We start from the raw sequence: 24552 nt of genomic DNA on the forward strand, positions 1-24552 counted from the left end.
GTCAATACCGACGTAATAAAAGCGGTTTTATAAAATTCGACGATGCCTGAAGAGTGGTTAATTCTTTTGTTGAAATTCGCTTCGAATTTCACGCGTTGAAAACTCACTTCTGACCCATTGAAGTATCAATTTCGGGCTTCGTGGAATTTATGTAAAAAAAAATTACGGCTTATCCGCGAAACGTAAAAAGCTCGCGTCGATCAAAATTGCATCCGTACTGGTGGCCCCGGGGGACTTAACCCAAAAACTGAGCAGTCCGTGAAATGGAAATTAACGGCTTATTCCAGCTGTGTCTGTGTTCTCTCGAACGGACTCAGATCCGAAAAATAAGCCTATACACAAGTTCCCGTCTCTGTCGGCGCGTCAAAGGACGTCGCGCAGGTGCGCGCGAAGATTAACGTGGGCTATGGTGTCCCCTCGTCGTTTAAGCGAATATTCGCCTTTGACTGCGTGTACACGCACAGACAGTGAGAGAGAGAGAGAGAGAGAGAGAGAGAGAGAGAGAGAGAGAGGGAGAAGTGTATTTATACGTTTACTCACCCGCGCCGTATACACGTATCCGTGTACAGAGCGTCTCAAGCCGTAGCTCACGCATCCGTGTGCAAACGGACGGACCCGGGCTGCATATAGACGCAATGAGCACACGTCCTGCATACATATAGAGATATGCGAATGCGCCTACGCGTGTCTGGCTTGATTTTTCACTTCATCACGATCGCGCAGTCTATATCCTCTCTCTTGCCCTCCACCCCCGCTCCGCTGATGTTTTATACGTATACGTATATAGGAATAGCTATATACACGAGCGCGACTGTCGGCATATCGCCGCGCCCGGATCGTAATGCAATATTATTGGAGATTGCGCAGAGGTACATATATACGCGTCTGCAGCCGGCGGCAACGGCGAGACTACGCAAGCTCTCTCTCTCTCTCTCTCTCTCTCTCTCTCTCTCTCTCTCTCTCTCTCTCTCTCACTCCTGTGTAGGAGAGCTATCCATGCGCGGATATCGTCACGGTCTTCTGGCGCTGCACACACACATACAAACACAGACGAGCAGCGAGGTCAGCTGCCTCTAGATATCCACGCGAGAATTCGATCTCTCATTCCACAGCCCACCCCCTACCCCCTACTCCCTCTCAGCTCTGCTCTGCTCTTCCGCTACTCTCGCGGTCGCTGCTGCTCCAGCAGCCTCTGATTCAACAGCAGCAGCAGTGCAGGCATCCCCTTTCCGCGCGTATGCGCACGACGTGCTTGTATATGTACGACGAGCTTTCGCTGCTCCCGACTAATTAACTCGATTCTAGTTTATTTTTACCGCAGCGGAAGTCGACGCTGCTCTACTGCTATAAAGTCGCGCGCCGTATTTTATTATTCCGCGCGTTCTCATGCCTGCCAGCCGCGCTTAACTTTCGACTGTTATCGTTTTTGTTCGCGGCTGCGGGTTACGCGGGCGTTGACTTTTTTCCGAGAGATTCCACGGACTAACAGATTTGCCGTGGGTGTGTGTGTATGGCAGGTGTTTCATTTGGGGTTGATTCGGTTTTTAGTTTATTGGCTGTATAGAGAGAGGAGCTTGTGTAGAATTAACGGTTTGATCGCGTTTCGATGTTTGCGCGGCATGTTGCGTAAAATTTGTTCGTTCTTTCAATTCCTCTACTGTTCCTATCTGCCTATACACATCATATATATATATTCGGGGCGTATCTCACTAGGTCATTTTTCAGAATATAGAATGGGTATTAGGACGATTTATGGCGTCGGCTCCTTTATTGGCCACAAATCTCCATCCATACAAGAGTGTGCCGTAGCGTCTTATATTTTTATTGCCGGAATCGATCCCAATACAGAGGAGAGAAGGAAAGATATCACCTCCTCTCCCGCCAAGTACATTAAATACAATTCAGCCGAGTCGATGATCCCGACGTATTCACACATTCCAGCCCTGTTATCACAATACCTTCTCTCATCAAAAACTACTCGCGCGGTTGTTTCGAGCCGTCGCCGAGTCTGGCTTCTCACGAGGTTAAAACAGCGGCGTATCCAAGGCAACACGTCGCGAGCGGAGTCACCTCTCATGTCTCCCATCTTTTTTCGCGACAGACTCTATCTCTGCTTCTATTATTTGTCCGACTGTCTCCCCCTCTCTCCTTCTCACATCAAGACTACACGCACACACACTCTTACACGTGATAAACGACGAACGATCTGATAAAGCTCGCGAGGGAACCGAGAAAAAACGAAAGCTCTCTCTCTCTCTCGCGATTTCGATCGCGTCGCGAGGGAGCCACAAATTATCGGCGCGTTGTAATTTCAAACGAGCGCGATTTTATTGTGTATGAATTCAAGATGTATGTTTTTTTCGCACACGCGAATTTCGTATTTTTCTCGACAAGCTTGCGTATAAAGTCGACTCTGAAATATATTTTTCTTGCGAGTGAAAATCCAATAAAGCTCGCGTCTCGCGCGATCGCGGATTGTTATTTCTTCGGCTATAGGGGTGGAAAAATCCCCCGGGGGTGAATCATAATTTATACACACCGTCTCGCGGCGTCTCGTCTCCGCGTATACGCTCTCGCGATATTCTTCCAGGTATATATACATATATATACAGACGCAATCAGCACACCCCCCGATGTCTGATAAATAGGCGCGAAACGATCAACACGCGATACAGCTTTCTCTCTCACTCGGTCATAAATATGAATCACGCGCGGATTAACCGCGAACTCGGCTTTCTGTACCTGTGCGTGTGCGGCTATTATTTCCCGGCCGCGCATCTGGCGCGTGAATACAAAAGCGAGAAAAAGCTTCGGAGATATAGCTGCAAGCTCTAATGACAGTTTTGTCCGGCTCGATCTAACGCTAATCCTTTCTGCATTCATATTTCAATGGATGATGAATCGTGGAGGGCTTTCATCGTGCGGATAGATAACAGCGGATATGCATGGGCCGGAAATACGGCCGGCGTATTATCTTGAAATATTGCCCCCGCGATCTTCTAAAACGATGAAAGTCGTGAGAGTTCGCGGCTTTTACGGCTGAATTTGCGCGCGGACTTACCGATTCTCTTGTTCCTCTTTCAGCCTTTAGTAAAAGCACGCGGAGACGTGCAATATAATACAGGTTAAAAAAAGCGAGGGATAGAGATTGAGTGAATAAACGAGAAGCGAAAAAGCTAGAAAAGACGAAAGCCATTCCTCGCGCGACGCGTCACCGCGGAACGGTCGTAAAGCAAACTGGATGCCTATATATACATACACACGCAGCATCAGCGCATGTAGGGGGTGACGACGACGACGACGACGACGCCCCAGTAAATTCTTTACTGCCCGCAGAAAATAAGCTTGCGATAAAAGCTCAGGTCTCTCTCACTCCCTTCTCGCCCCCGCGTTTAGGTGCGGCTTACGATTTCTGGCGCCATCTCCCAAGACGCACTTACATATATACGCGCTTTTGCTGCTTTCTCTCTATACTTAGACACTCTCGCGATTTTTCGTCTATCTCGCGGCGGCAGCAGCGGGACGACGACTGGTCGGTATAATAAAAAAAATAATCGCGTCGCTCGTAAATCGCGCGCGAATGATCCGCCTCCCGGCGCCTTATCTTATTCATATATCGGCTGTAGTCGAGATTTACAGCGGAAAAGCGAGAGAGAGAGAGAGAGAGAGAGACAGAGGAGAAAAGCCCTGGCGTTGTTCTCAGCGGCGGAGCAAAAAGTTATCGGCGTAGCGAGCGTTTATTGTTCTATCGTCGCCCTCCTCGGTGTGTGTGTGTGTGTGTGTGTGTGTGTGTGTTAACACACGCTTATCTTTGTTTGCGCGAATGTGTGGGTGTGTCGTCGAGAAGAATCTCGGATGACCACACGCCGAGTTCGACTACTGATTTTCAAGTGGTCAAGGCAGTGCGACGGATAAAAATATCGCGTGTAATATTCACGCGAGCTTGCGGTCAGGGCGACCGCGCTAGAATAGCCTTCCTGCATTATTCGTCTCTGTTAAACGCGACGGAGGAAGCGAAGCTGTCGATCCGCGTTTGCGACTGAATTTTAATACTTTTGTATTATATATTCAGAGAGGTAGAAAATATGCAGCACAATACGCCGAACTTTCGCGAAGTGGTTATCGGTAACAAATATACAGAAAAAAAAAATAAATGAAATCTGTGAGAGCCAGAGCTCACCAATAAAAACTTTCCTCATGAATCCGCCTCGGCTCTCGTCCTTGGCTCTTCATAATAGTCACTCTCCTCTCTCTCTCTTTCTCCCGATAAATATTCATACCTCGTTATTTTAATACATCTCCGCACGTACCGCGCACTGCGAAACAATAAGATACGCGTGCATCCCTTTCACAGTCCCACGTCACCGAAGTAATTGAATGTAAAAGCGTCGTCAGCCGAAATGAGTACACTGGCTGGCGCGCAAGGCCGCTTGTTCCTCGCGCAGCATCATCCATCCTCGTTTTATTCAGCGCGCGTGATCCCTCGTCCTTTATATATATATATCCAGCAGGCGGGGCCGCAGAAGGCTGTGCCTCCTTATTTGCGGATTTGGAGGCGAATATAAGCCGTCCGTCCTCCTCGCGGAGAAGGAAGCTCCGCTGCTGGTCACCCCTCGCGGCTGCTGATCTCTCGCATATGAGTTTGTCCGCTTTTTTCTCTCCTCTCGCTCCCTGGCTATGTGCACACACGCGTCTCCTTAATAGGAAGGCTGCGGCGTGGGCTCATAAACCGACGACGTCCTCGAGAGAAGAAAGAGAGAGAGAGACGCAGGCGGAAGGAAGGATAGCTTCGCCCTCTTCTCTCTCTCCCGCAAGCTTTTACGAGCTAGCGCTGCTGCTGCTGTTGTTGGCAAGAAAATAGCACACAGCCGAGCGCGACTATAGGCAGACTGTCTTTCTCTCCCCGGAGGCGTCTTAAGAGAGCTTCTTGCAGCGCGGGAAATCAAATTGGAAGCCAGCAGTAGCGGCAGCACACACAATGTGTCGTAGCTATTTCATCTGTTTTCAGCTATACTCGCTGCGCGCGAATACGTCTCTTTCTCTCTTCGTCGCGCGCACGTGAAATATTCCCAGCTTTCTCTTTCTTTCTTTCTATTTATTTACTCATCCGCTGCTCGTCGGGAGGCTATATTTTTCCGAGGATCAGGACTCTATTTATTTATGCGGACGCCTATATTTATTGTTTGCTCTCTCGCGGAACACCGCCGCGCGCCTTCCGTAACTGCTACCCATATATCCTGCAATTGCAGCTTTCTCGCCCCCTCCTTATGCTCTCTCTGGCTCGGTTTTCCATTTTTTTATCTCTCTCACGACCCACATATAACAAAGTCGATTTTTCATTATTTTTTTCAAGATCGCCGTTGTTTGCCCGAGAAGCGTATAACTCCGTTCGGTTTACCTTCGCCGATCTCAAGAGCGAGCTTTTTTCAAGCTAATAACAGTTATTCATTCGTACAGCGTCGGGGCAACCAAAAAAAAGAAGCTAGGAATAAAAAATTCATAAATCCGGGGCATTTTTTACGTCGATTAGTTTCCTCGATGCTCACAGAGTGTGTAGGCAATCTCGCGAAAGGGAGCATCAGACATATAGCGGCCTAGTGTGACGTTTGACGGAAACTGTTGTTCCAGACACACGCGCGTTAGTTGGCGGCCTCATTATGCGCGGATTATTTAGCGAGTGTGCTTCGAGCTATCTCTATGTGTGTGTACGTGTACGAGCGAAGCTATTGGACAGCGACCGCAGAGAGAGAGAGAGAGAGAGAGAGAGAGAGAGAGAGAGAGAGAGAGAGAGAGAGAGAGAGACAGTTTGCATAAAGCGTCTCCGGTTTTGCGCTCGATCTGCTTCGTGGCTCGGAAGCTTTTTCCTATTCGCCGAATCGATGCCGGTGGCTTCATTACATTACTCTCTCTCTCTCCAATTTACGATGAAAAAATCTCGCGTTAATTTTGAAAGCCCTTCGCTTCTCCGATGAAATTTCTTTGAACGTACACGAGCTGATTTTCAATTTCCATCGTCTGAGAGCTTCTTCATTATTCCTTCAATCAGAGGCTGTCAATATTTTGAGACTACTCGGAGATCGGCGCTTCGACGCAATTTTAATTACGCGTCCGCATGCGGTAAGATGAGACTCTTCCTTTAGGCATTGAAAAACTTACAAACAGAGAGGAACGCGAGCTCGCAAGTTGAGGAAAAAGCTCATTAGGCGTGCATAATCTCATTATCATATTCGAGACTTTTTCTCCACTGCTCGCGCGCGCGCGCGTCTCAACTTTCGACTTAATGGATCGATGAATTCATAACAAAGCCGCGAAACTAGCGTCCAACTTGGGCATAATCAATTCATTATAAACGCGTTCGCAAGCTCGCGAGCTTTAAATTAGTGCATTGTAATTTAATAATCTATCTCTCTCTCTCGTGCGGTGGAGCTACCGATTATTATTCATTATAACGCTAAGAAAATTAATTTCTCGTGAGAATGCTGTTTTGAGTTTTAACGTAATTAATAGTTTGATCGAGCACACGCGTCGTGTCGCCGCACACACAGAGACAAAGAGGGAGAGCGTCGATCGCGTATACTGTACATGTAGTCGGCTCTTAATTCCGTATTCACTTTGTGCAGTTCACGCGAAGCCATAAAATTAGCTCAAAGGGGGGGGGGGGGCGGCATGAAGGGCTCGCTTATATTTATTTGTCCGACACTCGAGCCGACGTGTAGCGCAGCGTGGGCTATACTGCTGTGTATGCTGATAGGGATCAAACTGTATAGTCACCGCGCCGGAGAGAAAAATGAACGTTGGAAAGAGCGAGAGAGACGGTTGAGCAAACAGGGAGTGAAAAATGCAATTTTCGAGTAGACCGGCTCTCGATAAAAGCCGTGGAGAGGGGGGGGGCGGATTTCGAAATGACTGGCGTGGCAAAATTATTGTTTATACACTGGCACTTTGTGTGCAGACGATGATGATATCGCGGCGCGTGAAATGGAAAAATGAAAGATACAATTGCGATAATGGTGACTGATACGGGTACGCTGATGTTGCTCTTTTGTACTCATTGGACGTGTCTGCTGAAAATACGTGGATGAGGGTAGGGCGTAAAACACTGCACGCTTAGAATATCTTTTGATAGAATTATGGTAAAATCACGTTAACGTCCCTTTTGAAACTCTTTTAGTTGACAACTCGATCAATTTGCAATAGTAATTGAATAATCGTTAGAAATGCAATTACGAAGTTTGAGAGCCGTCGAACAATTAAAAATAAATGCAGTTACGTCAGAAAAATCAATAAAGCCAAAGTGTATGCAATTATGCCCCTGCGCCATCTCCCTTGTATAATTGGCAAAATTTTTGACGCGAGGGAGACAGTCGGAGCTTGAAAACAATAAGCCAGCTATAATTACTGGTCATTGCCTTCGTACCTGAAAGCGTTGAAATTCAGTTGAAATATCACCGCGGTATTATTCCCAACGATTTCGAAGCTTCGAATGCTTCTGTACGAACTTGAGTGGCAGCCCAGCAACGCTCGTGTAAAACAATATTCAAAACGTTGAAGTATAACATCGCGACTTTACCAGCGTTACAGCGCATGTTCACTTAAAATTAACACGGCGCGCATTACATAGCGAACTTCCCCTCATTATAATCTGCATTTTAATTGCGCCGCTAATTAATCCCGTATAGTTTTCGCAACAATACGCACAACATAGTCGCAAGAACAAAAAAGTCAATTAGTCGATACTTCGCTATACTCCCCGCGAGTGAAGATTCAAGGAGAGAACAAAAGAAGCTTGTACGCAAAATGTGCATCAGAAACTCACAGAGTTTTACATTAACGATGATACATGCAAACGGTTATCTCCGAAAGTTTTGCTCTTCTCCCTCGAAGTTTCGCGATTCCGATTCTGCAATTAAAAGAAATAATACATCCGCCGACGAAAAAAAAAACAGTATACGCGCTGGCCCTAATTGTACCTACGATTGCATCTGCTTCGTATTCAAATTGCCGCGTATACAGCCCTCCTCTCTCGCCGCTGGTACATAAATAATTATCCGCAGGGTAGCTATGTATAGCGCAGGAAATTTACCTGGCAAGATGAAAATTATTCAAATCCACCCCCAACTTTCGCATTCTGCCCACCCCGGAGAGCACGAAACGAAGAGACTAAAAGTCTATCCGAAAGAGCCGCTTATCATTTATTTCCGCTGCGTTTTTTGCCCCCGCCGCCGGCAGCTCCTAATACGCTCGCGCGCGTATAATTGCTCGCGGTGTAACATCGATACGTTAACCCGGCGCTGCGCAGCAACGAGTAAAACAAGTAATACTATCAATCAATCTCTCTCTCTCTCTCTCTCTCTCTCTCTCTCTCTCTCTCACTCTCTTCCTCTCTTTCTTGCCGAGTTCGGCTTCTTCCCTACTCCCCAACTTCTTTTTTCCTCCTCCTCCTCCACAACCTTTATCTAACTTGCTCCTTTTCTCTCTCCCACTCTCTCGTTATCTCGTTCTCTCTCTCTCTCTCTCTCTCTCTCTCTCTCTCTCTCTCTCTCTCTCTCTCTCTCTCTCTGCGTCGAGCGCGGCATCTGACCCTTGCTGACCTCTCGATGACCCGGGCTAGCACTGCGTCGCTCTCTCGGACTGCTTGCGCGCTCGCTTTCGCGTCCTTACCTACGTGCCAACTATACTCAGCAATTAGGCAACCGACGGATCGGACTTGCCTGGAGGGCTACAAGCCTCTACGTGTGCGTGTTTATATCTATAGCTATAGACGCGAACCCCCTCGGCAACAAGAGAGCAGCGGTAGCAGCAGCAATGGTGTACAGTGTGCGACGCTGGCCAGCAGGACCAAAGGATCGCGAGAGACGTCTCTCAAGTTTGGATTTCGGACAATGAGCCCGACCGAAGTTTACCAAACGTCTCCGAGCTCGCGGGTCCTCTAATTGCTGTTTATCGCTGGCCCTCTCTCTCTCTCTCTCTCTCTCTCTCTCTCTCTTCCTGTGTCTCGTGAACACTGGCATTTGTACCACCCGCTATTTCTTCCCTAGCGAGCTGCGACCGGCGTACGGGGTGCACTGTGTCTATAGATATACTGTAGCTTTTTCGCTTGATCGAGGTGCAAGAGGGTGTGTATAGACAGAGAGGGAACCGGTGGTTAAGCTCGAGTGTGCTTTGATTTCGTGTACAGCGCGTTTGGAAAGTTTTGTCGTACACGCAGCGGGTTCGAATTAATTTTAATGGATTGTTTAAGTTTGTCGCGGTAATCTTCCGATAATCTTTTCCCAGAATCGTCCCAATCAACTCGACCGAAATATTGTATACAGATGCAACTCCGCTTCAATCTTTTTCCAAGAAATCTTCAACAAAAACGATAAACCCATTTAAAAATTATCGCACTTAATCGGCCGTCCGATACGCATTAAGGCGACTTATAAATAGCCTCGGTTCGCGCGTTCCATGCTCTTATTGAGACCTAACCTGATTCAGCACAGCGACACCTTTTAAAAATCGATGTCACATCGGGTACGCGCGATTAGCCAACGAGATCGCCGTGGCGACTGGAAAAGAAAAGGCACACCATGTCATTGATACAGTGGCTTGCGGCGTTTGTCGAAGCACAAAAGCTTTCTCTCTCTCTCTTTCTCCTGCTCGAGTAAATTCGCCGATAAAAACTAATGCATCCCCCGCAGCCTTCTAGGCGTCTGGCAAAAGGAAAGAAAAGAGCCGGGGCTCCTTAGAAAGCTATTATGAGAAAGATAAGTGGATTTTATAAAAATCCGTTGCGCGCACTTGAAAATAATCGAAGATCTCGGGCTAGGGAAAAAGCTCTCGCTGCAGTAGCGTTTACTTATCCGCGAGAGAGATCTCCTGAAGGGGAAGGGGTCTGCTGGAGAAAATCGCGGGATAGTTTGAAGAGTCTCTCGGCAAAGAATACAAGTCCAGCCAACTAGACGGAATAAGTAGCTTCTGTGTATAAAGCTCGCCTCGTATTGTCCTGGGAAAACAAAAGGCTGCACAGGTAGCTTATGCCGCGCGCGCGCGCGCGCGGGCTCTCGCAAGCTCGCATTCAAAAGCTCAAAGTTCGGTCTCAAGCGCTCTTCTACTTATATTTCCTTCTTTTTACTTCGCCCTTTCTCTCCCCCTCTCCGCAAGCCTACGTCCTCGCGAGAAACGCAAGTGTCCAACGCGAACTTGTGTATACGCATACCTATAGCTTTTTTTCGATTCTTCGCTCTCTATCCTCGAGAGGCCGTAGCTCGACAGGAAAAAAGCATAAGCTCATGCATATGCATACGTCGATCTCTCCTCGAAAATCCAAAGCGTGCAATTCACCTTTTTTCCGGCAGGCCACGCGCCGTAAAGGCTGTCTCTGCCGAAAAGTGAAAGAGATAGGCAATCCCCGATGTTCTCTTTCTCTGCCTTTTTTTGGCCCTAAAATCTCCATGTATACGCGCGGGCGAGAGCCGGAACGTTACTTTATGGTACATAAAGGCATGCGGCCCTGGCAGCTGTGGGCGACTGTTCTATTCCTATGCAAACGAAATGTATGTATGCAGGCGATGGCTATATACGAATGACACGTTTAAGGCGGGCGGAGGAAGACAGACGTAATGCCGAGAATTGGAATAGGCGTTATTTAACCCGCCTGACAGACCTAACCTATGCCTACACACATCCTCTGACGCAGAGCAGAAGAAGAAGCTCGGCTTTTTACGCAGAAAAAAAATCACGCGTACAATACATTATATATAGCGTTTAGAAGAAAGCGCATTACAAATTCCTTTGTTTCCCGGCAACAAGCTGCGTCGCGAGATATAGAGATTCAAAGGAAAGCGCGTAACAAGTGCCTATTCAGCGGGGGCTCTGACAATTATGCAAAACAGCAAAAGTCAACGTCGCAGCTCGTCGGAATTGAATATGAAAAGCCGATTTATATTTAGTCAACTCAGTCGAGCGAGCGTCCCTCTACACAAACTGTATCGCGGTATACACGGCTCGGCAAGTTTCGGGAGACGGAAGCGTTATTAGATGGACCGGACAACTTTCAAAGCGCTGAAGAGAGACAGGATGTAATGTAACAATTATGCGCGGACGACAATGACGCCGGCGAGACGGGCTGACACGGTTTTATACAAGGGATATTTGCATTTTGCGCAGTCGCCCGCGAACTGATTTAAAATAATAAGACGTGAATTCATCGAAAAAATTCCGCACGTGCGCAGTATTCATTCCATCTGATTCCCAGCTCTCGTCACGCGTGTATAATACACCTACATTTGATCAAAACTGCATACTCTGCTCTTGCTCGATGCGCATGAAACAGTAATAGAATGATCGAGTCACACACACACACACACACACACGCACACACGCATATATATATATATATATATATAGAGCATACATACGCGCGCAAGGGCGAACAAATATTGAAAAACAAATATCCCCGCCATAAAGCAAACCGATGCGTTCCGAAGGGATCAAATAAAAAGCCCGATAAACGTGCGATGTAAAGCGAGAGCGCGGCGCTCGCGAACGACGACTGTGCAAAACCCGCTGCAGAATAAAATCACGAAGAGAGACAGAGAGAGAAAAAAACTAGAGTCGAGGTGACGAGAACACGAAAGCTTCCCGGGGGCTATAAAGAAGAAGAAGCGAGCGAGCGAATGAAAAAAAGAAACCCGAAAAAGCAACTTTGGAATAAAACCCTAATTACGGAGCAGCCTCGCAAACAAAGCGATTTCTTGTTTGTCCCTCCAGGGCCCGAGCGAGCGATTAAAGCTCTGATTATCCGCGCGCGACTCGACAAAAAGCGGCCCTTATTCGGCTGCTAAAGTGAAACTTTACAATAATTGCCGTCGCCGCCTCCATTTTTCTTCTTCTTCTTTCTCGCGCAGCTTTTAGCGAAACGAGCTTTCTCTCTCTTTCGCTCTTTCTTCGTTGTCCCTCTTCATGCAAAATCGGTCGCGCGCCAAGGGGGGGGGGGGGTACGTGGGTGGGGGAAAATAAAGAAAAAAATCCCGAAGGGAAATACACAAGCCTCCTGCTGCCCCCCAACTACGCGAAGAGCTTTGCTAAAGCTCCTTTTTCAGCGCCTTTTGCTGTGCTTTCGACTGAGAAAAATTTCCAACTTCGGCTCTGACGTAATTGCGTGTATAAACAGAAAGAGAGAGAGAGAGAGAGAGAGAGAGAGAGAGAGAGAGAGAGAGAAAGCGGCTTCTAACGAGCTGTGTCTAACTCGACTTCGACGGATTAAGGTCGGCCCTCTCTCTCTTCGCTGTTGCTGCTAAAATCGACTGTTTTTCCCGGCTTTTCCGCGAAGGCTTTGATGCTTTGCGCCCTCACCTTTGACGCTCGCGTTTAACCGCTGGCTTGCCTAATTATAGAATGCCTTTCGCAGCCCCGTGCCTAAATTCATGCATTCCATTCGACTAACCGAAACTTTATACATTTCCGACGGGCTGTAAAGGTGTTCGCGCGCGGAAAGAGCCGCATCTGCAGTAGATTCGAAAAACTCGATTGTTAAGCGAGTGATTTAAAATGCATACAAAACCACTAGTCCAATCTTCCTTTCTCTCTCTCGCTCTCGTCGGCACGCACCGGAGTTTTAATTAAAAGTTTATTTTGAAATTCCATTCCGCGGAATGACCGGCGAGCAACAAAACGTTAAATTGTACTCGCGGAATTAGTTGGCACACGCGTAACCGCGCGAGAACTGCGCTCCCTCCCCCTCTCTCTTTTTGCGGCCGGAATAACTTTCCAGGCCTGGCTCTCGCGCTGCGCTCTTTGATTCTCTCCCTTCGAGTCGCGAAATAAATTAAAAGACAAAACTACGGCGCGCGACGTACATCGATGTATGGAATTCGATCGATGTACACTCAGTAGAGGATAGAGAGGTATGTGTGTGTGAGTAGCAGTGGTAAACGGAAGGGAGGAAGAAAAGCCGAGGGGCTCGAGTGTCGGGCGGTGCAAACAAGCGAATAATAATTTCAAAGGGCGGAACTTAATTTAACCTCTGCTCGCTCCGCGAATAATAGAACCCCCGGCCGCAGGACTTTAATTCAACGCGATTTTCCAGTAGAAATGAGCCTCGAGAAAGAGAGAGAGAGAGACGAGAGGAATATTACACTCGCGCGGCATGTGTGCGTTGAGAGACAAATATTAGCGTCCCTGGTGATGAGTGTCGTGTTTTTTCACGCAAGACATCGAATGAAAGTGAATGTCGAGATTTCGCCGGTGTGTGTGTAAAAGACAAAAGAAGGCGTTTATAAGAGAAGCCACGCAGCTGTAGATCTATATAGTATAGCTATATACAGGGTCTTGAAAGTTTTCCCGTGTGATTTCAGACCGTCGGATACCCTACAGCATACCGTCGGACTACAAGGCGCTCTGGTACAGCAACCTCGATGAGCTGCAGCGAGTGAACGAGGCAAACGAAAACAACACCGTCTCGAACGTGACGGTGCAGCTTGGTGGCACCGCTTTCTTGCACTGCAAAGTTCGCAATTTGGCAGAGAGAACCGTTTCGGATGCCGAGGTAAGGTCCTTCCCTTTTCCTGCAGCTCAACTATACACACGCCCTCGGGCTAGTTTATTATGGTACTTCTCCACGCTTTCTCCTTTTTTATCCACCTCCTTCGGCACTGCACTCAACCCACTTTTCCGCTGCTCCTGCTACCTAAGCTTATGTTCGCGGGGTTCCTTTTCAATATCAAGTTTGAGCAAAGCTCCCTTCGAATGTGTTGCATATCGAGAGTATCGACGAGTTGCCTCGATTATTCGCAAAATGCGGCCGGTCATTTCAGCAGATGATATCGGCTTGGTTAGAAATTATCCGTATAATATATTTAGCGGTGAGATCCATTGAGTAAATTTCGAGGAATCGGTCAAATAGCGCTAAACCGCGGGGGGTAGCTTCTGCTCGTGGAATTCTATTCCGAAGCTGGTATCTCGAGATCGAAGCCTTCGAGCGGCGAAGTTATTGAAAGCTGATGCTTACCGTCTATCGACTCGAGTTCAAATGCATAATGCGGTGCATCAATTACGGTTCTAAACATCGGTATGCACCTGCTCGCGCGCGAATCTGGAGCAAAATCATTCGAATCGATACAAGTCCTGCGTCCCATATCGTTCAATCAAATTTTCAATCTTACGATACAGACACGACCACACCCCATCGCGCACGTATTTCTCATCGAGAAGCGTAATAAATAATCACGAGCCGAAGGAACGGCCTCGGCAATGGCTTCGATCGCGATACAATACATCACGGAACGACTTTCCAAAGCAGCGATCCTATCGCGCGCGGCGAGCAATCGCTCGAGAATCTGAAAAATTCGAGCGCCGGTCCGTCTCTCTCTCTCTCTCTCTCTCTCTCTCTCGGCAGCAGCAGCAGCGGCAAGAGTTAGAGAGAATCAATATAAAGGAGAGCTGCGTGTGTACGTGTGTGTCGATGCGGTAACCTCGCAATTTTATCGAACGTGCGCGGCTAATGGAACACACAGAGCGCGGTAACACTACCTTTTCGGTCATTGGCGTCTACTACATAGCGGGGTAAGATCGACGTGTCCGTCAGTCTTCAGGAGAGAGAGAGAGAGAGAGAGAGAGAGAGAGAGAGAGAGAGAGAGAGAGAGAGAAAGGAATATGCTGTGCGTTACATAACTCTGCGCAGGGCCATATTCAAAGGAACCTCGTTATCGGGGCAATTTCAACAAAACTTGCTTGTTTCCCTACTCTCTCTCTCTCTCTCTCTCTCTCTCTCTCTCTCTCTCGCGGGTCCGCGCGACGACCAGTTCTCCAAGCCCCTGAGAACTTCGCCGAGGCGCAATAATCGCGTCGCCCCCCTGTACACCCTTCGGAGCAGTGGTATAGACTGTAATTGCGTAAATAGTGCTTCTTGCAAATTATCGAGACTCCGCCGCTGTTTTCTCCTCTTCGATGGAAAATTGCTCTAGCCTACTTTGTCGATATATTTCTATAGGTGTGTATAGAGGCGCGACATCCGTACTGCACAGTAGTACTGATTGTAGTACTCTTGATTGGTGATTGCGCGAATTCCAAATTAAATTTCCGTTTGATGCAGTCGCTGTGTAATTAGTGGTTCTTTTACTCGAATTTCGGTTTTCTTCAACCCCCTCTGCACTCTCGAACTGAAATCGGATCACGACGTCGGTAATAGCGGGGAAAACGCGTGGGTATGTGTGAAATCCTCGTTTTGCAAAGTTATTTTCAAAAATAACGCGCGCAAAGGAGCTTCCGCTTATTTATACTCAACCAATAACCAGCATGACTCTATAGACCGCATCAATGAGTCCCACCTGTCAACGTCGATTCATAAAGCTCCTACGTACATACATAAAGCTAGCTTTCACGCAAGCTCGCGTAAAAATACATAAAGCTTGTAAAGACAGATGTAAAAGCTCCCATTCATCCCCCCGATATATCGCGCGCTATTTCCGTACGAAGAAGAAAAAGCACGGCGTCGGGATAAAGAAAATCACATCGCATCCAAAACACCCCACGCGCGCGCGAGCCACACGAGCTAAATAAATAGACACACACATACACAATAGGTCAAGCAACGTATATATAATCGATTTCAATCTCGGCTTCGAGAGAGAGAGGGAACGTGCTTTGCCGGCCAACGGCATTATTCCGCTATATCGCGTCGATAATATTATCTGCACGTGCAGCTACAGCTATAGGCAGTGTCTCTAATCCGCTGCGGCGAGCGTTAATTTTCCCGGATTGTTTATCGCGAATCCGCGCGCGTACGTGCTCTCTTATATCCGTTCGATTCTCTCTCTCTCTCTCTCTCTCTCTCTCTCTCTCTCTCTCTCTCTCTCTCTCGCTCGCGCGCGCGTCATTCCGCAGAGCTTGCAGTAGTACTAGGCCTTATATGTCTGCCCCGCCTTTGTGTCTGCGCGTTATCGGCGCGGCTGCGCTACATATACGCTGTGTAACTCTATTAACGCGTTAACAATCGCGGCCGGCTCTCGCGTATACGCAGTTACGGATAACGAGATCTCTCCGGCCTGTAATAACATTTCGTTCGCGGCCGAGAGAGGAAGCAGCGGCCAAACACACACACACACACACAATACGTTGGGCTACTTGGACGGTGCCGGCGATTTCACGCTCGATCCCAGAAACCCGCACGTTTCCGCGCCCTTAACAAGCTTTCCGTGATTGCTACCGTCCTACAAACTCTCGAGCAGCGGCGGCGGCGGCATCAGCCTCCTTTAAACAAATGGGAGTAGAAGCTTCGGCCGCTGTGCAACAGTGCTGGTAGTTCCTCTCTCTGGCACAGTGAAGGAGCTCAATTTTGAATCCGCCGCTAATTTACGAGCAAACTCCGTGCGCTCGAGCAAGAGAGAGAGAGAGAGAGAGAGAGAGAGAGAGAGAGAGAGAGAGACAGAGAGAGCACACTCGGCCTCCCTCTATTGATTTTCCACTAAACACCCGGCGAGAGCAAACGACTGTCGATTACTTTTTAAGTGCTGTGTACGCCGCACGTGTGTTCGTACATATCTAGAGCGCAATCCTGATATCGATCTCCCGACTAATAAAGTATTATCAAACGAGAGAAGTCTTTCTCTCTTTCTCGCATGCACGACGGCTATACGTCAAAGACAGAGAGCGAGAGGGCTGTGTGTTATTCGCTCTAATCAAATTTCATTTTTCCGATTGGCCAATTACGGGCTGCTCGGAGTGTGATTTTTCCAAAACAAAGCGATTCTCCTAATAAATTTATACCGCGCGGGCAGCGAGCTTTATTTCGCGAAAGCTCGCGCGGTCACGCACGGTAGAGAGTATTAGTATTGATTTTCGCGTGTACCGGCTCCTGCGCTCGTGAATTATTCCTCTCTCCTAGGACTTTTTATTATAATGAGATCGGCGACCTCGCGTGCGTAGCTCTTATTGAAATCGCGTTCGCGCATGTGTGCGGGTGTATAGACTCGCTTTGGAATTATGTGTAAGCTTCGGATATGCGAAATAATTTCTGAATCGTTGTACTCTAAAAAGAGGAATAAAAATTACACTTCCCATCGCGCTTATAATTGCTCGCGCTCCACATTCGCCCCGCTTTTGCGCGAGAGTATCAGATTTCGAGAGATGGCGCTCGAGAGAGAGAGAGGGAGAGAGAGAGGGAGGACATCGACCTCGATATACAATGCAGCAGAGCAACGAGTCGCGCATCGCGATGCAGCTTGCGTACTTCGTTCGTTCGCCGGAGGATATCATAATGTCGGGAGGCGCCTCTGCATGTATATATACTGTATACGTCTCTGTGCAGTGTATATAGTTATACACGTAAGCTCGACGTCGAGTAATCGTCCGGCATTAATTTCGGGGTCTTACGTCCGACTAAACTGCTCTCTGCGAGCTGTGCAGCGAAGCCCGGCTGATTGGTCGGCTGCACTACTTGCATTATGCATCTCGCGTGCTTCATTTTTGTTTTCCGCTACTACTTGGGCTTAACGATTGTCGCGGACGCCTCGTTATTCTCCCTGGAAATATGCGTGCTCGACAAATCCTCTAGTATAGGTATAATATGATGGACTGACGTAAACGCTTGGGTTTTCAGATTTCCTGGATCCGTCGACGCGATTGGCACGTCCTAACCAGTTCTATGTTCACCTACACGAACGACGAGCGGTTTCAAGTGCTGCATCCCGAAGGCTCGGACGACTGGACCCTTCAGATCAAGTACGTGCAGGAGAGAGACAACGGGACCTACGAGTGCCAGGTGAGCATCTTCTTCTTTTACTGCACAGCGCCGATCGATCTCTTCGATGTATCCTATACATCTCGTATAGCCCCCGGAGGCTGCTGCTTTTATACTACACACGGCGGTAAAAAATGCCGTCCGGATGTTTTTGGAAATGCTGGAACTAATGCGGGTCTTCGCCCCCCGAGGGAGCCAGCGTCCGAGTCGTTGATCAACGACTTTCGAGCGATTTGTTTGTCCCTTTGTATATAGGTACATCCCTCAAGAAAAATGCCTCGAGGATATGTATGTGCAACATTTTTCGCCGGAGCGAGCTCCTTTTGTGTCTACGCGCACGTCTGACCAATATCGGGCGTTACTACTAGCTCATCTCGGCGGACTTTGCGTTACACACCTCGGCCGCGGTTCTTTATTACAATTAACGTCGCTCAGCGAGACTTAATATACCCGCCGGCGCGCAAAGTCGAGGAACACTGCAAATATGAAATTATGTCTGGCACTTGGATGTTTATACGAGAGAGGTGGAGAGGGAAGAAGCGTGGCGTTGAAATTTTCTTCCCGAAAGCCCATAAATCGCGGTGAGTGTACGGAAAAATCTGTAAAACATTTCGCCGGGGGCCCATAAATCCTACGCGAGGAGAAAGAGGGGGAGGGAAGAAAGTCCGTGAGGGAAATCAGAAACAAACGATGCGACAGAACGGAAATCGACTGCTTGAGCGAGACCCTCGCCGGTCTGACCTTTTAAGAAGTTTGACGTGCGACTACAACTTTTTCCAAAGGCTCTCTCTCTCTCTCCCTCTCTCTCTCTCTCCTTATGTTAATTTCAAGACAAATGCGCGCGACAGCGAGTGAACTTGAAAAACTTTGCTTTTCCGAGCCGTGTTTTCGCGCCTCTCCGAGTGAGTGTGCGTGGAGTGGGGCGTTTTCTGGAAGCCGATGTTTTGGTGGAACGGGATATTTTTATATATCGTATATCTACTGTATAAACACACGGGAAAAATTGTTTACATGATGAAGCGGATCGTTTTTAGCTCGAAAATGCGCACGTAAAAATGCTTTCTTTTTCGTATTTTAATAAAATATATCCGTTATGCCGAGAGAGAACGAACTCCACTATGCGGATCTTTGAAAAAGGCGAGGGTGTATGACGAGAAATATATTAATACAATTTTTGTTTGCCCTTTCGCAATAATAAACCATCCGCACTTATATAGCGCGGACTTGGGCAAATATTACCACACGCTCTCTCTCTCTCTCTCTCTCTCTCTCTCTCTCTCTCTCTCTCTCTCTCTCCCTCTCACGGGGAGTTTAATAACGGGCAAGCCCGTCTATTAAAAGTATTTCATTAAAGGGAAAAAACTAATCCATCGAAGGCAGAGAGAGAGAAAGAGAGAGAGAGAGAGAGAGAGAGAGAGAGAGAGAGACAGAGAGAGAAAATCGGGTTATCGATCGTCGGCCCGTACGTCGCGGAGTTGCGTGCAAAATCTAAAACAATCATGTTTCCGCCTCTCCGTGCACACGTACACTCATATACAGTCTCCGCGAGTTTATTAAAATCCGATTTTCCGCACGGCGACTCAGCCGTGGGAATATATATAGGTATGCATAGCGCGGAAGAAGCGAAAAAAAGCTTTACAATGTCGGCGGCTTTATGCTCTCGTCGGGGAAAAATCTTGGCAATTTAATAACACGCTTACGCACACATGATTAACATTTAAACTCGCGGCGCGCGGGGGCGTGTTATATCCGACTACATTGACTCGAACGAGGTCGGTGAGGTGGGAGTCCGAGAAGAAAGAGTCGTAGCATTGAAGTTTAATAGAATTTTTAAGCCGCGCTGCTCGCAAGAGAGAGAGAGAGAGAGAGAGAGAGAGAGAGAGAGCGGCAAAATAATTTACAGTAAAAAGAGACTGCGAATGGCATCGGCGAAATGCTTAATAAGGAGCGCCCTGGCGGCTGACGCTGAAAAAGTCCGCGTAATATCTAGGAAGAGAGAAAAACTTGCCGCCGACGACGAGCGCTGCATAATAGTAGTTCGCCGAGAGGCAGTGTGCAGCTTTCTTCGAGATTCGCGCCTCGTTAAAACATCGCGAGCTGCGCATTGTTCTCCGTTTTTATTTTCGCTCGCACTCGAAATTTCTCTCTTGAAAGCGAGAGAGATAGAAAGAGAGGGAGGTGTAACAAGTTGAGCGTGAATTTTAATAACACGCGGCGCCGGAGGCTTTTTTCGGAGAGAGCGAAAATATAGAGAGGGAAGACTCGAAGAAAAGGCTGAGGAGCTCGAAAGGAGAAAAATTACAGCTGCCGAGTCTAGCATTACACTTCAAACAGCTTATACGTGAGAGAGAGAGAGAGAGAGAGAGAGAAAGAGAGAGAGAGAGAGAGAGAGAGCATTAGAGCGTCTTTTAGCAGCGGGTAACCTTATTTCTACCAGCAGCGGATCGGAAGTTCCTTTGAAGTTTGAAATTTGACAGCCGCGCTCGGGGGTACGCTAGATATTATCTACACGTACACACACACACACACTTGCTTGTACAGGAGGAGGTATATAGAAGAAGAAGAGGACAGGGTAAGCAAGAGAGAGTCGAGTGCACACATGACGGATAATGCCGACATTTCGTCTCTGGAATCGGACTTTTAAACTTTCGAGAGAGAGAGAGAGAGAGAGAGAGAGAGAGAGAGAGAGGCAGGCGCCGAGTATATAGACTTCTCTCAACTTTCTCTGTGTTTGGTAATCTGAGAAATTACTTTGCCGCTGCTGCTCCTGGCGCCTGCTGCTTTTCACTCTCTTTTTCCTCGACTTTTATACTCGATTTTCTTTCCCTTTTTCTCCTCATCCTTCTCGCGGCATCAAACTGTTTATTTAATTAAAAACTCGCGCGAGAAATAGAGCCCAGATTTTGTTTGCTATCCCCGCCCAAAGTTCCTTCACTTATATCGTTATTACGTTTCGCCGCGTTGTATACTCCGCAGACGCGTCGGCATCCAAGCGCCGCTAAAAACTCGACATGCCACATGACACACTTTCGCCGTCGGCGAGTAATTTCGCGGAAATATGCGCTAATTCCGCGCGAAGAAAAGAAGCTTAAATCTCGTGTTTTCAGCCAGCGAGCAGTAAACTAGAGAGAAAGATACAAGGGAGAGTATAAGCCGCATTTTTTCGCGCCACTAGTCTTCCTGTGTAAACACAGCAGAGCAGACGTCGCAGCAGTGTTCTCTCTCTCTCTGTCTCTCTCTCTCTCCCGTCTTTATTTACTCACGACAACTGCCTTGCGCGCGAGCAAAGTTCCGAGTACGTCCGATTTGCCAAGAAGTTTCCTTTCTTCGCGGTGTCCAATCCTCAGGGAAGCTCGCGAGCTTGACAGAGCCAGAAGGGAGAGAGCAACGTATAAGCTTCGCACTGCACAAAGTCTCGAGAAGCGCTTTGCCGCGAGGATTTGGATTAAAAGGAAAATCCTCGATTACTTACTCCACTCAGCTTTCTCTCTCTGTTTTTCCTTTAAGGGAGAAATTATCGGCCTACGAGAACGTCATGTCTATTTCCCTGATAATAAAGCGCCGCGAGGAAATCATAACGCAGCTCGCGCGAATTGCCTCTTTTTATCGCTCGCAGTGCACTCCTTCGAGATCCGCAGCCAGTTCTTTATTGGGGATAAAAAAGGGAGCATAAGGAGAAGCAAGTCTCGAATGATCATAATGGGAGGAGCGAGCGGAAACGAAATTCCAAAGAAGGAAGGGCCCGCAGAGCCGCATCGGGTTAAAAAAAGTAAATTGCCTCTGGAATTGCGCTCGTATATCCTTTAATTATAAAGCATCGCTTGCGCTTTAAACGTATATCTATACACGTGTATACTGAGAGTCGTTTATTTCCGGAGGTCCTTTTTCGTTCGGCAAAGGGAGAGAGAGAGAGAGAGAGAGAGAGAGAGAGAGAGAGAGAGAGAGAGAGAGAGAGAGAGAGGGAGAGCGGGGGCAGAGCGCGGAAAATTTCAATCGTGGACAAAAACCTTTTTAACGCTCGCCTGAACCTCGTCCGCTCTATATATCTACTGCAATGCGCTCTGCGGTGAGCAGTGTGCTGCTCTCTGTAGCTCTATATACACACACACATAGTCGTACAGCAGTAGCTCATGGGCACTTCGGAGCAACGGACTGTTTTATCCGAGTTGAGCGCGCGCAGGTTGGCCTGCAGCGACTTTCCCGTTGTTTCTCTGTTTTTCTTTCGCGCAAAGGGGCGACATCGTCCCTGGGCGCTTATAAAATCGATTCTCCTTTTTACCGCTACTGCTACGTACCAATACGTTCCCGATGTGCGATGATCCTCGCGATTTCGTGTAAGCTGAGAGTTACGACGGTGTGTTGTTGTTGCGGCGATGTGGTTGTGTGAGTGGGGAGAAGATAGAATAATTGTTATTTAAAATTCACGAAGAGACGACGTATTCTTGGTATTTATGACATTTTGCCAATTTCCCGCGTTTAATATATTGAAACGATGAGCTTCGCGTATGTGGAGCTAGCATTCTGACGGATCAAGTTTTCTGCTTCTGGAGCGGATATTCTGGGAACTCATGTGCGAAAAATGCGATCCGAAAATAAAATCGAGATAATATAGATGGAAACTTCGTCGGTACATTTTGGAAAGCTCGAAAATACAACTTTGATATCGCAAAGCTGTACCAACGATCGAAAAGCTCTCATTGATATTCGGCGATATTTATACGACACTTCGGTAATCAGCGGTCCGCCAATCCCAGGAAATTCCTTCCGAGAAAAAGCTTGTCGTTTCGAAATTAGCTCGCTTAAAAAAACATTGATTAATTAAGAAATACTTGCTGAAGGAAAAAAGAAGCTCGGATGAATTCGGCAAAAAGCTCGCCTCGAGATCTACTTAATTAGCGAAGTACACGCGCAGTCGAATGCGAGGGAATACAAAAATAACAAAGAGGCCTCGTGCGCCTCCGCCATTGAAAAGAGTGGTGGGAGTGAGTCGCGCGTGTGGGTGTGCAGTATATAATACAGAGAGGAGCAAGTAGCCTCGACTACTTTTGAGCTCGTTCACCGGTAGCGCGGTTAGTGCTTCAGGAATTTTGACAAAACTCGCGGTTGTACATAAAAGCCTCGAAAATTTCCTCGCGCGAATATTAAAAGGCTCCGGCATCCCATTCAGGCATTTCCGCAGTTATATGCATCAGGCACGCAGCCTGTCTGTCTGTCCTCTTCTTTCCCCCCGCGCGCGCTTTCACTCGAATTCTCATTTTCCTCGCTCGCTCGCTCTCGTTTTACGATCTTTCATTCCACAAAGCCACGACGCTGCCTCTCTCTCTCACCTGCTCTACTATCTCTCTTTCGCGAGTCCGACTTGCGAGAAAGCTCTCTACATACATACACACTCGAAGAACGTCGGCGGATCTCAAGATTTGCGAGTTTTCCGGCGATTAATTCGCGCAGCGCGTGTGTTCTAATTAACCTTTCACGCGGCAAACATCGTCGCGAACTTTTTCAAGACGCGCGGCCAGGACCAATTTACATTTAATCGAGCGAATTCTCAGCTCTCTCCCTTGCCGCGGCTTTTGCGAATTCACGAGCTCATTTTCGCGATCCCAGCACTTTGCAAGCTCCAACTTTTCCATTAAGCTCTCTCTCTCTCTCTCTTGCCTCGATTTTATTCCCCGCGTCTTTTTCGCACATACGCGTCAGCGTAATACACGTACATAGTCTATATCTATATAAGCCTCGGTTCTCCCTTGGTCCTCATTAATATAGACGTCCTTTGATGAGAAGCAGGGCGGATCAGCGTCGAAAAGCTCTCTCTCCATGTAGTAGCGCACAGTGGAGTACTTGCGTGCCAATACCATTATCCTTCGATATCGCGTTCCAGCATATATAGATATCCAGCCGCGCGTGCATTATACCGTCAAATTTTGCTGGCGACGCGAGTAGCGTCCCAGATTGTTTGCGCGGAGTTAGCTGTATAAGGCTCTCTCTGCACCCGCGCGGATTATTATGCATCTCTCTCTCTCTCTCTCTCTCTCTCTCTCTCTCTCTCTCTCTCTCTCTCTCTCTCTCTCTCTATCCCCGAATTTGGGCAGAGACGTCATTATTTTAATAGCTATCGGGCTCGGGCGCGGCGGGGCCGCTTTATCCTTCCTTCATCCTAATTCGGATAAACTTGATTTATTTATCGTCGCCCACACACACACACTCCCGGACATATATATATATTACGCACTGCAGTAGTAGTAGGATTAGAAATGCTCCGCGAGTCCGTTTGAACGTTCGGAATATGCATTATACACTGCAGCCCTACTCTGCGATGAGAGAGTTCGAATTATGCGCGCTTTTCTCTTATATGTACAAGGGCGGCGGGGATATATTGCGCGAGGCTCGTATATCACAACGCACTATACGCGAGAACTGATAGGACTGAATAAAAGAAGCCTTCGCGAGCGCGAGGGAGTATAAGGTAATACATGTCGCGCTGCAGCGGGCGAAACGTGATAAAAGAGAGCACAGGTGTACAAATTTATGCCGCGCGCGCACGCATCTGCATAAAATGCGTTAAAATTTAAGCTCGCAAAACGCTCAGCCGCCATTCAATCTGATTTAAACGTCAGCCTCGCGCTCGCGAGTTTATTTGATTCCTCCACGAATATAGTTTTCTTTCGCTGAATTTCACGCGCGCGTGTGCGTACAGATAATAAAAAAAAATCTCGCGATACACGCGACACGCGGGCTCTATCGGGTGTAACGTTGCTAAACGATCGCGTCGGCGATTACAGGCGAACTTCGTGTAGCACAAAAAGCTTCTCGCAATATAAACTCGTCGAAGTTCA

The 24552-nt window shown here is 47.8% G+C and overlaps 1 protein-coding gene across 3 annotated transcripts in view; it reads left to right on the plus strand.

The window, feature by feature from the left end:
* The window catches only part of LOC100119247 (zwei Ig domain protein zig-8), a 131617-nt gene that overhangs the window by 75492 nt on the left and 31573 nt on the right, over positions 1–24552 (plus strand). For all 3 annotated transcript variants that reach the window (XM_003427238.5, XM_016984393.3, XM_008212135.4), the window contains exons 3-4: positions 13338–13528; positions 17579–17740. In XM_003427238.5, coding sequence (XP_003427286.1) covers positions 13338–13528; positions 17579–17740 — 353 coding nt within the window. The remainder of the gene's footprint in view (positions 1–13337; positions 13529–17578; positions 17741–24552) is intronic.

Source organism: Nasonia vitripennis, chromosome 3, assembly GCF_009193385.2.
Source record: "Nasonia vitripennis strain AsymCx chromosome 3, Nvit_psr_1.1, whole genome shotgun sequence".
Classification (NCBI taxonomy): domain Eukaryota; kingdom Metazoa; phylum Arthropoda; class Insecta; order Hymenoptera; family Pteromalidae; genus Nasonia; species Nasonia vitripennis.